At 40.9% G+C, this 16,465-nt stretch overlaps 1 protein-coding gene across 1 annotated transcript; it reads left to right on the top strand.

Annotated features, from left to right (window-relative positions):
* Positions 1-9,283: 9,283 nt before the first annotated feature.
* optc (opticin) lies at positions 9,284-15,543 on the top strand. Its single transcript, XM_062544988.1, has 7 exons — positions 9,284-9,301; positions 10,188-10,346; positions 10,882-11,050; positions 11,972-12,130; positions 12,344-12,546; positions 13,009-13,104; positions 14,821-15,543. The coding sequence occupies exons 1-7, from the start codon at positions 9,284-9,286 to the stop codon at positions 14,989-14,991; spliced, it is 975 nt and encodes a 324-aa protein (XP_062400972.1). The 3' UTR covers positions 14,992-15,543.
* Positions 15,544-16,465: the final 922 nt, after the last annotated feature.

The following is a 16,465-nucleotide window of genomic DNA, read 5'->3' as shown; positions in this document are numbered from 1 at the left end:
ATGATTCTTCCTGTCTGTTCTCTCTCACATTGATCTGCAATGAGTAGGTCATACTAATTTACAATTTGCGTGAAAGACCCATATTATGTCAATTACATTGCCATTAAAAAAATACCTCCACAATACATTATTTCACAGTTGCTTGTTTTTTGTTGTTGTTACATATTGTGTTGATATGCCAGTGATTCATACTCACAAGGTTCTTCAGCCCACTGTCAGCTCTCTAGATGTCGAGGCCGGGGTTGAGTTTCGAATGAAAACGTGCTGCTATGTAGCAACACCTCATATCTATCACGCTATCACCTCTGTTCACGGGAAGATGATAAAGCCATGCTCTGTTGATGCACATCTCCGTGCAGGCCGCTGATGTCCAGCTCCCTCCCGTTATTACGTATCTTGGAGCGTCCGAGGCAGGAGAGAGGAGAGCCTGGCACAGGCAGTGGGCGTGCCACACTAGGCACGCCAGTCCTCATACCCACAGTGTACGGTGGGAGTGGGATACGAGCGAGCAGGGTGGTTTATTGTGTAAACGGAAAGAACATTTACAGCTGGTGTCAGTGCCAGAGGTCTATTTTCTTAGACCAGCAACAAGCGTAATTGGCAAAGCATGCAGTGTTCAGTGTGTTTTGCTTTTTGTTGTTTGTTGAAGGTGTATTCAAGAAGCAGCTTTGTTTATGGTCTAATTGTAGGTATGGCAGATCCATCGATTTCCCAAGGGAATGGCTTTAACTCAACGTTCAAAATGTCTAAGCAAGAGAGAGATTTACATACACATACACACACACACACACACACACACACACACATGCATGCACACACACAAACAAACACAAACAAACACACACACACACACACACACACACACACACACACACACACACGCATTGATGATGATGGTAGTGGTGGTGGTAGTGGAAACTTTTGGGGCATTACAGTAAGTTTGTTCCCATCAAAGGCCTGTGTTTTCCTACTCTGTCTTCCAATGCACATTTGCTAATCCAATTGGCACAGTTGTTTCTAGCCACTGGTTATGTCTGAACAGACAAAATATGTCTCTTGTTTACAGTATTATGGCTCAACAGGCCAATTATTGTACTCCAAGGATTACAGTAACTGCACATCACTCAAACAAATATTCTGCCCTCATGCATATTTGAAACATTTTTAAACACTCCGAAGGTCTTTTTTTTTTAATATTCACACTTGACATCTTAGCAAACTCGACAACTTAACAAATGACACATCTTGTAAATATGAATCATGCCGGCTGCTGGGGCTGGTGAGGGCTACTTTTACCAGACTTATTCCCAGTTTCAGACGCCTGCTGCTACCCACTATTGACTGGATTATCATACACTTCTGACAAAAAGTTAGGGATATCTGACTTTCGAGTGAAATGTTATGTTTCAGTACATGAAGTTTTTACATCGAAAAGTCTGGAGAAGATCACATTAAGTTTGCCTTTAAAGGCTACAGTGGGTTATAGGTTCATCCTGAAATTTCATCTGAAAGCCGAAAGCCGACTTTTTATGAGTAGTGTATAGTCTCCATGGTACTCATTGAGGACAGCCTCTTTAATTTGATTACTTTACCAGTCGTCTGTATATTTCTGTCTCAGCGAGTAATTTGCAGCTATTACCATTCCATAATTACATTAAAATCGATGACTTTGTAAAGGACACAGAAGGGCAGTCTACTAGATATAGACCCTGTCGTGGAATTTTCATGCGTTTCAATATTGAATTCAGCTGTTCCTAGAAAGTTTCCGGTTACACAATGCAATGTGCATCAAAGTCTAATGATCAACGTAAATGTCAACATTAAAACAAGGACCGTGTTGTTCTGTGGTTGTGTAATCCCTTAGACCAGGAAAACAAAGACAATACTGGATCAGCTGTTCCTGGAAAACGGGTAGATGTGTTGGTTGCCATGGCAGTTGTTGCTAGGTTGTGGATTAAAACATGTAGTTTGCCCTAGAACTTTCTAGTTACTTTGGTGAATCATATGGCGTGCATAGGCCCATATTCTATATTGAGGAACCAACTGTACAGGTGATACATTTTGGCCTACACTATTAGGGGACAGCTGATTTAACCTCTAACAGTAAACCTTATATTTTCTAAAAACCTATTGCCTGTTAATGACAATTAATGTGAATTAGAGGGTGACTCAATTGTCACTCCCATCCCATCTCGATCCCACAAAAATATTCCTGTCATATCCCGATGATAACAAACTTGTTTTTGAAATTTGAGACGTCCAGCTGCGTATGTGTTGTCAGAAGGCAGAGCCAAAATGGGAAAATTTAGATTTCTAGGGGGTGCTATAGAGTCTGTGAATATGTGAGGTGCAATTATTATACACACTCATATTTTGTCATTACACCAGTTAATATGAACTAATACCAACATGACATTGTGGCACATATATTGATAAGATAGAAAACAGATAAAACAGAAGGTTAACAACAGAATAGTTTATGCAATTTGAGTCCTCTAGCTCAGATTTGAATCTCTCTCATAAGTCATTTAGCAACCAGGGCTACTGCACTTTTAGGAAATGCATAACGGACCCTCCTGCCATAGCACCCTTGGTGAAAAGCCAAGCTTCCCCAAGGCACCCGCCGAAAAAAATCTGACGCTGCCACTGGATATGACAAAATAAAGCTAACCTTGTTAAAACAAAAAAAAAAAACAGTGACCATTAGCTCGGTAGGGATTCAAGCCCCTTGATGTCCTCTAAGTTTTCATGATCTATCCAAACGATGAACTAGCCTGGCTAGCACTTCTCAATGAGACATGGTCTGGGAACCAAGCGAAGCGTTCATTTTCTTGTATTTGAATGAATGCCCAGATCCATTTATTGGCCGCCATGGATCTCTATCAAATGCGTCTGTGCATAGCTCATCATCGTCTTGCTTTCCCCCCTGTTCTGTGATTGGTCCCCAATCTTAGGCAAAAATTAGAGAGGTATTTTCCAGGCTTCCTTAGCAGCATGAATCAAATTGCGTGCTAGGCAGCATGGGAATACCCAGGCTAACCATGAACGACTGTGTGCTCCATTCTACCGACACTGCCATGATCACTCTAGTGACTCTGCCAACAGATCTCTTAAAACATCATTGACAAAAGCCTGGAAGACAGCAGGACTATTAGACAACCCCAAAGACATCATAAAGTATTCATAGTGTCTGCTAGGAGTATTGAACACTGTTGTGTGCTGTTGTTGCCTTAGTCTCACTTAATGCCTCTTCCATGGTAACGTAAAGGCTGGGAAAGATCAGTAGGCGTGGATGAAGTTGTTGAGAGTGAGGGCACAGGAGACCTAATCTCAGGTTCTTGAAGTTTGCAAACAGAGTCAATGGTGACCGGATCCAGAAAGTAGGAAGTCTCACAAGCAGGACTCCAGTTGAGCAGCTCGCCTCCTCCCCATGTGAATTGTGGTTCATGGACTTGTAGCCAAGGATAACTTCAAGGATCTATCTATCTATCTATCTATCTATCTATCTATCTTTTCAGACAGGATCATTAGGGGTCTCAATCAGGAAAAAGTGTATCATCTCAGTATGGGCATATGCCATAGTCATCTTTAAAGGACTAGTCCGATACTTCAATCTCCCTGCAACGACCATCAGTGGCTTGAACTTTGAGAGCTTCAAAGTATAGACACCTTCTCTCACAGATTCTTTGCTGCCTCTCATCATGGGACAGGTGGGAACGACCCAGCTCCTCCTTGTCCAGTCCTGGAGGTCTTACTGACTGGAAGGGAACTCAAAATCAACATTGAAACATTGAAAAGAAGGGTTCCCCTTGACTTTACGGTGTTCTTGTATGCGTCGGTCCAGATGGATGACTGGAGACTGGAGCCTATAGTGAATTTCCCCAGTCACAGCTGGCCAACTCATCTTTGACATCATCTGCTGGTAGAAGGTGGTCAGACCTTGCCAATGACTGTCGCCAGGATCCAGGCCTTCAATGGCAAAATCTGCCACTGAATGCCGACCTTGCTTGAGCTAATGAAGTGTCACGCAGCCTCTCTCCTACTTACTGGATTGTCAAACACACCCTATAGGCTTGAGATGAAGGCCACAAGAAGAGAGACAATGGCTCCGTTTGAAACATGGTACGTTGGCAATGTTCCTTGATTAGTACGCCAGAATGAGAGTATAGTTCCAAGTCACTTTCTAACTTTAGAAGAGACACGTTTTAAATGGTAAAATGACCAGAAATCGTAGTCACTTTTAAGTGTGATGCTAGCAGGTGAGAGGCTAATAGTCTAAACTGATTCAATGATCTATGCTAGGCTGGAGCTAAAAGTTGTATTGCCAGACTGAATGAACGGCTGGATGAACGGGAGAAAGGTAAAAATCAATTTTTTGCTCAAGGAGAGGTGGAAAATGTCCTTACAAAATTAGCAAAATTAGCTTACACAAGTTAGCAGGCTAACGGTATAAATTAGTTCTACAAGTGACACATACTGTATCAGACCAGACGTTATTAATGGTTACAACAATGGTATAATCACATAGTAATTTGTTTATTTCTCATCTCAATCTACAAATCTTAGAAAAGTAATGTCAAACAAATCACATAGAGATTCAGCAGCCATTTTCCAATGTCATTCGTCATGTTTGTTTACTTTTCACAGCTGTTTCAGACATTAGTCCTTTTTCCATCAGAATTTCAAGCGCATTAACTCTTAAAGCGAATTATCTTTTAGTGATATAAGAAGCGCCAAGACGGTTTTCCATTCAAAAGAACAATTCTAGCGAATCAAAATGATGTCACCAGAGCCCTGTTAATGCGCATATTTCTACAGCGCTAGATGGTTTTCCATCAACAGTTGTAGCGAATGGAACACTTCTAGCGAATTAATCAAAGGTAGCGAGTGGTACACCATTGTGAGGTGAACGTCTGTGTATGCGCGAGACAGAACTCAGATTTTAGCGCCGACTTTGTGAACATTCTAAGCAGGCGTCACAGTAACTTATATCGCTACAAACCTTTTCCATCACATTTATATCGATTTAACTCTCCTTAATCCACCTCTGGCGAGCGAATTAACTTATCGCGACAAAACCGAGGTTAGAGCGATATAAGCCATTTTCCATCACATTTGTCGCACTAACTTTTGATGCGCATCGTTTTGAAGCGAATTAACTTTTTAATGGAAAAAGGGCTATTGCCACAAAGGATTATCAGTAGGAGGAAGCATGAAGTGAGCATCAATGCTGCCTTCAAAACTGACCGGGAGTAGGGTTTTTTTTTTTTCAGTTTCGTACCACAGTTGTTGCCTTGCTAAATATCTTAGAGGGCAGCAACTTTTCCCATTTCAAACAGACCCAATATTACGCTGAGTCACAAAACCCCAGCATGCCTTTGGCGTTCCATAGAACGTAGGCAGAGCTGGTTGGCAGATCTCCCTTCCTTACAGCTGAACAGGTGCTGGCTGTTTCAGTTCCCCTGGGAAAGGGGCTCCTGGGGTTGGATTGACCAGAGGAGTCAGTATGGCCTGAGCATGTAGTTCATGAATGGCCTCCACCATATGGGTCATATTTTTACTTAAGTGTTTCACGATAAACTCAAATCTGATGAAGTCTCTTCCCATCTGCTGTGCTGGCTTGAGGCTGCAACATGCTGTCAGGCTGCGGTTTTGAGCACAGAAGCAGAGACAGAGAATTGTCATAATATTTTAATCAAAAGGAGGCACAGGACAATAAGCTCAATTAAAAGCCAAAAGTGGAACAGGGCACACAGTTCACAAAAGATAGGCTGCAGTTCAGCACAGAGAAATATTCAAGACAGGAGAATTCTCATTTCACAACAGTTGGGTTCAGTTCAACAGAAGTTCAGGCTTTAGCGTAATTCCAAACTCAGAGAGGATTCAGAAGAAACACTCCAATATCGACATCAAAAGAAAGAAGTCCACTTACAATGAGCAATCTAATACAATTATCCACAGAGAAGTTTTGCTACACAGAGTCCAACGTGTGACCTTGTTCAGGCACTGGAAGATCATTTCGTAGCACTGAAGTCAGTTTCAGATCTGTGTATATACTCAGCCAATGAGTCATGTGACCAACAGGAAATTGAATCACAGATAGCTGAGAAATTCTGGTAAAAGGTTCTTTAGAGTAATGTCTTCACCTAGTGGTGATGATGAAGAACTGTGCAAGGTCTGACAGTGGTTAGATAAATTGGACAGCCCTGACTTTCCATACGACTAATATAACTCTTATTACAGTTTTTTTACAACTGTTTACATAGCCTACATTACATACATACACAAAGTTCTACACGTCAGCAAAATGACTCACAAAATGTCATAAACACATCTCTACAGTAAACATTCATTTCACATTATAATCACTTTTGTCATAATATGACAGTTATGATATATCATACTGTTGTTCAAAACCTAAAGCTCTTCTGTCTTTCATGTATGTATATTTCCATACAAGAGTGAAAGTAATCTAGAGATGTTGATATCAACAGTAAAAATGTAAGCAATATTGAAACCAAAAATAGTGACTTTTCTCCAAATTATTTGCTGTTGTACATACAGTATTGTGCAGCTAACAAAAAAGGCAGAAATTAGTGTATTTGGTAGTGTGTTGTGTTGTGTGTGGTACTTTACAAAATGTGTTTTAGGAAATTGAAAACTGAATCAAATACTGAGAATTAGGGTATGGTTTTGCAGATTTGGTGTGTGGCCACGGCCTTTGAAAGACATGTTTAGAAAAGTGTGTGACAAGTAAAAAAACTAAAAAGCCCTATATGTCATAACATGTTGAATAATACACACATTGCATGATCTTAACTCATATTCAAACTCTCTTATTTGATGGTTACATTATTATATATTCAGGGTTTCATGGAAGGCTTCCTTTTCCCTGCCAGTGATTACCTTTTCAAGCCATGAGCAACGGAAGTTCTTGAAGCCTAAATAACCGAGACTTATTGAGAATGTGTGTGTGTGTGTGTGTGTGTGTGTGTGTGTGTGTGTGTGTGTGTGTGTGTGTGTGTGTGTGTGTGTGTGTGTCCATGTATGGGTGTGTCTGTGAGTGTGTGTCCTGTTCCTCCCCCTCCCCCTCCAGAAGGCATCCTTACAAAAAGTGGCCTGTGTGTACTGACCGGTGCCTGTCAAATAGACGCCAGTAAATTCTCAGACAGGATCAACTGAAGTCAGCTGTTGAGACGGTCTGTTTACAGAGCAGTAAAAAAAAACAATCTTTTGTTGTGCCCAGCCAGTCATCACAGTAAATTAACACAAAGTGTATTGCATTAAAACTTTACAGAGACATTACCCAGTGAGTTTAACACTGACATTTAAATGCAAAGTTTCACAATTCCAAGGATTTTATTGTCAAGAGTAATAACAAACTCTTGGTCATGCTTGTGAAGGTAAAGGCATTAACTCTAATAGAACCAATGTGTCACTAAACGACCAAACACGTTGCATCATAGCCTTTTATATGAACTATGACATAACATTTCTTTGCATATTTGAAACTCTGATGTAGAGGAGCATCCTATTTTTATTTCCAAATTAAATTGATATTCACTTTTGAAGTGTTGCCTCTGTACCCTTTTCATGTTTATTTCTGAAAAGGCAGGAAAATGTTTGCACTCCAAGAAAAGTGTAGACATATAAGTTTTGCTGAAAAATATTTTAACCAAGAGGGAGCAGACGTTTCAGCCATTAGGCTATTTCCCATGCTCGTACTGAGTCAACCACAATTAATAACTAGGTTACCCAGCGAGTTTTAGGCGAGTTTTTGTTTTGACACACCTGTTTAAAAAAGACAATCATCTATAGTGTAACAGTACATCCTCACCTTATGTTGGTTTCTGAAACAGTTCTCTTTTAGAAGCAACTGTAGACTATGGAGATACAGGTAATATATCTGCTTTGGATCCACTCAGAAACACTCAGTGTTTTGCTTGTCAACCCCTGGCTCAGATTTACCATACATCTGATTTCTTGTTTAGTTACATATGTTCGAACTTAATCAAATATAATCTAACCGTCAATGTTGATGGGTTTTAATAGCATTGAATGACATGTTGACATATGTCTTGTCTGCCTAACATAGGCCTGACAGAATCCCTTGAATTAATGTACACTTTCCTGACACTAAGGGACTGTGCTGGCAAAATACACTGCATACTTGCTCTACTTTTTTCCTGTAAAGAATGAAATCTATAGGATCCATCAACTGGTATAGTACTATCAGACAAGACAAGTCTCACGGCCTCATCACTGATGACAAACCTAATATGTGCCTGGCTATGAGAGCTGGAGTGAAAGCCATTTGGGTCAAAATTAAAGAATGCTTGGTATTCGTGATACTCTAAACTCCCCCAATTAAAACATTTTTCTCCATGGCATGAGAGGAAAGAGAAATGAGAGGGTCATTTCTGGAGAGCGGGGAAGATTCTCAAACTTCTGTGAGAGCACTTTTGGCAGTAGTCTGGCTTAACCCTGAGGGCAACAAACCAAACAAACCATCATTATTGTGAATGTTATATCTGTTTGAATGACATTATTTTAACTCGCTCTGGACAATGCACACTGGAATGTTTCGAGTAAGACAGTTCAGTCTCGCAGTTTCCGAGTGTCTAAATGAACATTGCACATGCATGCACGAACAAATATGAGAGGATCATAGAAATGGGTTGCTCTGTTCCTGTCTATCTTCATGTGAAGCATACCTGTTCATAAGGGTTAGCGCCCAAACAAAGACAGAAGTGCGAGTGGACTGAAAATATTGAGGCGGATTGAATTAGTTACAGCTGAACAAACGCTGACTCAAATGACCTGTGCTTTTGGACATGCCCCCCTTCGGCTTTCTTCTCCTGGTCATCCTGGCCTCTTTCTCTGGCCTCTGCTGATAATTGACAGCCTGCAGAGTGTGTCTGCGACACTCTGAGGCTACAGCACCAGGGGTTCACAAAGCTCGGCCACTTCCACAGGGACTGGGCTAATCTCACTCACACAGGAAACACTCAAGGTATGTCGATTTTGTTTCAGGTTTTAAATGTGCTGTGTGACAAAAAAAAAAAAAGTAATGCTGCTGGTGCCGTTATTGTATTTGATTGGTTGAGAAATTGTTTCCTCTGGAAACAAACAAATATATATATATATATGGGATCTTGTGGGACCAGCGGAGGAGGAAGGTAAAAGTGCAATGTCCATTTTATTTATTCTCATATTATATACAGTACCAGGGTTGCATTAATTCAGCAGCTTTTGTACAATCTTGTATAGGTTTATGTGTAATATGGTAGATGATATGAGGGTGCACTGTACAGTGGATGCTAAAGAGTGTTCTGTCTCAGATCAAAATTGAGAAAGGACAACTTAGAAAACCTTATTACACATCAACTTTGCTAAATTGATTAGTACTTCTTTGGACTCTTTCCTAGTGATATAGTCTGTCACTGTTACATTTCCAGCATGGGTTTAGACTCCACTCACACGCTTGTGTCAGCCTCCAGGCAAACATTCTTTCTGGGGTCTTCAAAACACCCGATAATAGCTCCTTTGGTTCAATTTAAACAGGGTCCCAAAGGTCAGCTCACTAGGTCCTCTCAGAACTATTATTACTTTGACATTGTTCTGTAAAGAAGTTTGAGCTTCATCTCCATTGCAATGTTGGGATGATTAAAAAAAAAAGTTTTTTGGTTGTTTTGTTTTAAATTTCCTTTAACCAAAATTGTAATGTTAATGCAACACAAACAGACATCCTCTCCCAAGCGACTAGGGTAGAGCACAGAGGTGGCTGCCAAGGGTCAAGTAAACATTGGAACAACGGTCTAAGTCTGGGGACTGTGCAGACCACAAATACTGCAACCAAATTCCTTCGAAACCTTCGTCTTAAAGACTGTCAGCTAAAGGCTCTGCTGCTAGTGACTGAAAGACTACAGGTCTTATAACTGTCATGTAAGATGCCAGAACTACTGATGATACAAGATTTTAATTCAATATTAAATGAATTAAAATGAATTAAAAAGCTCTGAATAGACTGGTGCAGTGAAAACTAATGTATAGGTGGAATGTTGTGAAGTGTTTTCTGTGCATTTGTTTCCATGCGTCGTCTCATCTCACTCAGTACACATCTGTCCACACTGCACTGGCTGAAGCATCAGATGTTCTTCTGAGGTAATTCTCTGTGTGTCCTACAGATGGCGCTATTGGTGGCTCTCCTCGTGGCCCTGAGTCTGATTGTACGGAGCGACAGTGCCCCACCACTGGATTCAGAACCAGTCATCTACGACCTAGAGAATTATGATGAGGGCCTCTGGGATCTAGAGAACTTTGCAGAGGGCTACGACTATGAGGAGGTGAGGTCAGCCACGATCACATGTTAGGAATACAATGGGGGCCAATATTCATTGTTGATGGTCATAAAGCACGAAATAGTAAGTACATTCAGTTACCTTCCAAACTGTAGCCTATTGCCTATATGTCAACCTTAAAGATGCAGTCCACAGTTTGGTCTTCAGTTTCACCCAAATGTTGTTGATATTTGAGCTCAACACCCAATCAAAGCTCACCTTGCGCCTGAATCACAGTGTGGATTGGTTGATTCAGTTCATTGCCCACCCCTAGTCAATACATTTCCATATTAAAGAGCCAATCAAACTACATTTGTTTCAGATGTCCTCTTGAAATGCACCTATAGCATTGAAGATATACATATGGGCAATGACCAGTTGCCATAAAACATTTTGCTCAGCAGACGTTGAATAATAATATTTCAAGAGGGTTAATTTTTTGAGCCTTGTGAATCAAAGCACACTGTGAAACCTCATGTGCTTCGTGTCTTGCTTTTAAATTCCACTGAAATCCTGTTTTTTTCCCCCTTCTGCCCCTCAGATTGAAGTGGGCACACTAGCTCCGCCTCCAACCCTTGAGCCACCTGCCATCATCCCCGACTCTGAGGTCGAAGCAGAGGTCACTGAGTCTCCTCTTCCCACCCAAGCGTCCACCCCGCCCACCCTAGTCTTTACTGCCATGGGACTGTTTGGCCCGGAAACAGGATTAGGTGAATTAAAATATTTTATATTTACATTTCACTCATCATGTTAATCCTCTCAGTTCAGCTCTCTCTTTCTCTGGGTGTCTTTATGACACAGCTGGAGTTCACTCAGAAAAAAAGCTAAAGGGCAACTGTAAACACAGAGACTGGACATCCAGAGTTCTCGCGAGAGCACAATTTGAATTGTGTCCGTAAAATACTCTGGCAATGAGCAATGATGCACGTTACTTTTACCTCAGAAATCTGTGGTAATCAAAAAATGAGTGGGCGAGCTAAACTGATGACGACAGCGCTACAACTTTCGTGTTTTTAGGTCATAGTGTTATCCAATTGCATCGACGTCCAGAATCAGTCACAGTAAACATTGGTCGTTGTGTTATCCAATTGTGTGCAGTGAGATTTTCAAATTCATGGTTGGTGCCGTCCCTCAATTTAGGCCATTCTCATTATTCATGGCCAGACCCTTAATCTGAAAGATTCCAGGGTGTGGTTCACTACCAGGCTAGTAAACACAGAGTCTGGGGTAACAATGTACTCACATAGAAGATAGTTGAGCTTGAGCTAAGAGCTCCTTGAGGTACTCCTCTAAGCTTAGGAGGCATTGGAGAGAAAGCCTATATGTTTGATGGGTGGTTTTGTCTTGTCTTGTTGTCTTGATGGCTGGTTGTATTGTTGTCTTGATGGTTTTGTTTGTCTTGTTTTATTGTTGTTGTTTTTTTGTTTTTGTTTTTGTCTCTTTGTCTTCTTGTTTTTAAAATTATTTATTCTGTCTGTTTTTTATACTCTGCTATGGACATTGTACTAGTGTCTGTGATAAATAAAGAATTAATAATTAATAATTAATTAATAGTCATAGTGTAACACATGGTGTTCTTGAAGACCCTTCCAGTTTATCCACTGTTTAAACTAATGGTGTCTCTTCCACAGACATGCCCACCTGTTTGCTGTGTGTGTGTATAAGTGGCAGTGTTTACTGTGATGATGCTGAGTTGGACCAGATCCCTCCTCTGCCAAAGGACACCACTCACTTCTACGCCCGCTTTAACAAGATCCAACAAGTTCAAACCAGGGACTTTGCCAACTTGAGTAATAATAGCATTTTCACAATTTGTGTTTACTGTAATACATTGTATTGAATCAACTTCCGTAGGACAGAAGGTTTCTTTGCTGAAACTAGGAAGCTTGAAATTGTTCAGTGTACTAGTGATGACTATTAGGAACACATCATGCCTATTATCCTTTACTTAATATGTTATAAATGCTCACTAGACTAGTATCAACTGTTTCTTTACTTTCTAGATCAGCTGAAGCGCATTGACCTGACAGGAAACCAGATCTCTTCTCTTGAGGAGGATGTTTTCAGGTCCATGCCCCAGCTACAAGATCTTCTCCTAACGGACAATCGTATTCAGGCTCTACCAGAACTCCCCAAAACCCTCAAGTATTTGGATGTCAGCAACAACCAGCTGAAAAATGTTGGAATTCATGACGAAGCCTTTAAGGTCAGGAGTAAAATGAAGAACTGTTGTCCCAAACTTCTTCTTGTGGCCTAGCAAGTGATATTTGTTTTTCCACAAATTGCTTATGCTCTGACATGTTTAAGAGGGTCTGGTGAGGATATAACCTTGATCTTGCAATTTAATTGACCTCTGGATGACAAATAAGAACCCAATGTTCCTGAAGCAATATGTTTGCTTACCAATCAAACTGTTCTCTGCAGAATTTACACATTCAACATGGTTGCTGGCTCTCTGCTTTCTTATTTGTTTCTTATTTAACTTCTTTTATAGTCGTCAAAGTAGACATATGATGTGGTTCGAAGAGCAGACATCCCACATTTGCAATTTGATAGGCAGTAATTATGCCTGGGAAACAATCTCACAGCTAAACCTTTGGTGCTGAAAATTAGCCATTAGCATTGTTTTTGTAGTCTAATTACTGAATGCCAGAAATCCCCCCCACAGGACATGAGCAACCTTCAGTTCCTGTATCTGTCCAAGAACCTACTGGACTACGTCCCTGTTCCGCTGCCCGATAGCTTGCGAGCACTCCATCTCCAGGTAAGTTATCCAAATCCTGAACCAATTCCTATGGAGAGAACCATGTGGCTGTTGTTGATGACTCTAGAGAAAGATAATCCCCACGATCTGTCATGCCCAGATATTCTTTTAATGATCAAGTCAATTATATGAACACAGGTCTGTGTTTGGTTTCGTATCAGGTGGTTTCTCGAGAGGTATGAAGTTATCTGATGGGAAATTAGTTTTAATGCATCTGTTTGACTGTGCTTTTCATGGTTGAAGAAGATCATGCATGTAGATAAAATTAAGTGAGAGATTAAGTGTTTCCTTCAATACTGATGGTTTCCTGTTTTGTTCACACCACTACAGCGTGAGTCAATGATTTTATGTTTGTACTGTATGTACTGTATGCAGAAAATGTCCAAAATAGCATAACATTATGACAATCTACAGAGAACTCTATTTAGTTACCGATTTGTACTATTATTATGATACAGATATAGGCCTACAGTAATTTCCCGCATATAAGCCACATTGTGTAAGCCGCAGGACAGTGTTTTATGCAAGTTAAAAGAAACAAAACCATATTAACACCATACTAACTGCCCCCCCTGTGTTACAGTAGCCTCATAGCTGAAGAAATTTAGCAAAATCAATGTGTAGGCCTAAGCCACGGCTAATAGCTTGGAAATTACGGTACGTCATAGTCCAAACTGAGTTATTACCAGACCGTGTTCCCTGTTTTTCCTCTGGACTCTGGGGACCTGCCTGATGATTGACCCCGAACCTACAGTACAGATTCAGATATAACTGCCTGACCCTGCCGTGAACTGAGCCATCCACCCTGAGGTCATGTTATTGATTGAGTCACAAGATGCTCTTTCTTGAATGTGGATAATCCGTATTTGGAGTGACACCACCTCATGTTGCAAGGCTATCTCATGACATTTTGTCTTTGGGCAAAGCTTTCGTTCTCGTTACTGGGTTTTTTTTATAGCCTCTGTTTGAAAAACTAAATCAAGTTACTTCCTGTTAGATTTGTGTGTGTTAGATTATTGTGTGTGGTGTTTTGCAAAATGTACAGTATGTTAGAAAATTGAAAACTGAGTCAGACACTGAGAATTAGTGTATGGCTTTGCAGATCTGTTGTGGGGTTATGGGCTTTGAAAGACATGTTTAGAAAACCGTGTGACAAGCAAGGATTTAGTGTGTAAGCAGTTGAATAGAACTGTAAATCATGTCCAGGAGAAGCACAAGCATTGTTTATGGCAGATTAAAGTATAATTCAAAGTGTGTAGCTAAAATGTCAACATTTCTATCGCCAAGTTTCTCAGTGTATCCAGATTCAACTTAACGTAGCCTAGGCTACCAATGATTTTATTCATTTGAAATCAATACCAGAATCCCCTTCATGAATATGGAAAACTGACAGATCACTAGACACAGAGGGACATGTTTTGAATTACTTTGACATGCCTTTTCTATTATTATCATTTACATAAAGCAAGCTTGCTGTTTGATGCATTGTGCTTTAGTGTTTACAGGACAAACCAAAGGCTGCCACATACAGTACCAACATGGTTATGAACATTGGATAGTTTACTATGCTGTAGAATACCTTTTGGGGTCTTGTCATAGTTATCTGCTCTATTCTGGTTTTATGTGGGACTATCCAATAACGTAATTGTGATGACAAATATAGAAAGGCAGACTATCCTAATGGGACCCATGTCCTGGCTTTCTTTGTATTCCCAGAACAACAACATCCAGACACTCCACGCAGACACCTTTTGTAATAGCCACAACGTTCACTACGTCCGGAGACATCTGGAGGACATCAGACTAGATGGCAACCCACTAGATGTCGGCATCTTCCCCCGGGCTTACGTGTGCCTGACTCGCCTTCCCGTCGGGAACGCACACTAACGGAAGAATGCCACAAGAGCACACCAGCACATTTCACACCATTTAGTCAATAAACATGATACATGTAATCATTTCTTTCATAAAGTGTGCTATGCAATTCAGCAAAAGAAAATGGTAGCCTCATACAATTAGAGACTGATGAGTGTGTTCTGTGTGTAAGCTTTATTTTTTAAGGTCAGTTAACATTTTTAGATGTAGTACCCCAAATCCACCACTTGTAGGGGAACTTCTCCCATTTATCTCGCCCAGTGCGGTGTGGATGACACTGCTTCTGGGGATTTGAGCTCCTGTAGATCTGAGTATGACTCTCAAGGAATTAGTCAAATATATGAATGTTGTAGAATGCAGAATATGACTTTCCCATAGTGTAGCATTTTATTTTGTAGATTTTCGAATTCGATGTAGAATGGCGGCCTTTCAAATATAGCGAATGGATTCCTGGGTTTCATAGCAACTCTAAAAATCTTACCCATGTTCAAGATATGCACCTCCTTGTATTGAAGACAAAATGTTTGGCACTTTTAGAGAACAATTAATGTTTTGTTGACAGATTGTGACATGTATCAAATTACAGCTTCGGTGCGTGATTTGTCAGAGTCTGTGCTTATTTGTTTGTGTGTGTGTGTGTGTGTGTGTGTGTGTGTGTGTGTGTGTGTGTGTGTGTGTGTGTGTGTGTGTGTGTGTGTGTTTGCATGTGTGCTTCAAATAGACTTCCATCAATATGTGAAGATGTGTCTTAGTCTCTGTTAATTGCAGAGAGCGGAAATCAACCAAGGTCTAATTCCTGTTGGCTCTGAGGAACTCCCTTCCCTCATTTGATTACTGTGGCTGTATGATAGAGTGAGGCCATTCTAAATCTGCTGGACTGAGCTTAGCGGAAGGGTTAAATCTGTGACTGTTACGTCAATGTGTATGCTATTATTCAAACAGCAGATTAGTGCTGCCCTGATGCCAAGGGTTAAACAGGAAACAATCACAAGTCACCAGAAGGCCGAAAGGGCACATTGGCATCGCACTATATATAGTCTGGTTTTCCCCTCAGTGCTAACAACAGATTGCAGCCAGGCTATTATTTTTGGTGTGATCGTAATTTCTTTGACAAATGAGTCTTACCATGATCATCTGTTCAAGGCTGATATTCATCTCACTGGCTCAGGAGAGTGTGATAAAAGTGTGCTGCTGGGAGGGTAACAGAGAGAGAGAGAGAGAGAGAGAGAGAGGATGAGAAAGGGAGAGGTAGAAGAGGGGAGGGGGAGTGAAAGGAGGATTAAGAAGGAGAGTATCAAACCAAGGCCAGGCGGAGGATCAGTGGGATGCCTTCTTCCTCTCATCTTTTTTATTCCGTCTCTTTTGTCATCGTGGCGTTGCCAGGGGCTGCCCTGTGCCTCTCCCTCCGCCTGTGTCCTCCCTCTGTAGCCGTCCCCCGTTTACTCATCAAGTATACAGGGCACACTCCTTCTTTCTCTCTCTCTCT

The sequence above is a fragment of the Sardina pilchardus genome, chromosome 9 (assembly GCF_963854185.1).
Source record: "Sardina pilchardus chromosome 9, fSarPil1.1, whole genome shotgun sequence".
Taxonomy (NCBI): domain Eukaryota; kingdom Metazoa; phylum Chordata; class Actinopteri; order Clupeiformes; family Clupeidae; genus Sardina; species Sardina pilchardus.
Note: the sequence above shows the minus strand (reverse complement) of the source record. Positions and strands in the feature narration are given on the sequence as shown.

What these genes read in the sequence shown, in the direction of transcription:
- optc (XM_062544988.1), top strand. An exon ending in AGGGCTACGACTATGAGGAG is followed by an intron (nt 10,347 to 10,881) that starts GTGAGGTCAGCC and finishes TCTGCCCCTCAG; the next exon opens with ATTGAAGTGGGCACACTAGC. An exon ending in TGCGAGCACTCCATCTCCAG is followed by an intron (nt 13,105 to 14,820) that starts GTAAGTTATCCA and finishes TTGTATTCCCAG; the next exon opens with AACAACAACATCCAGACACT.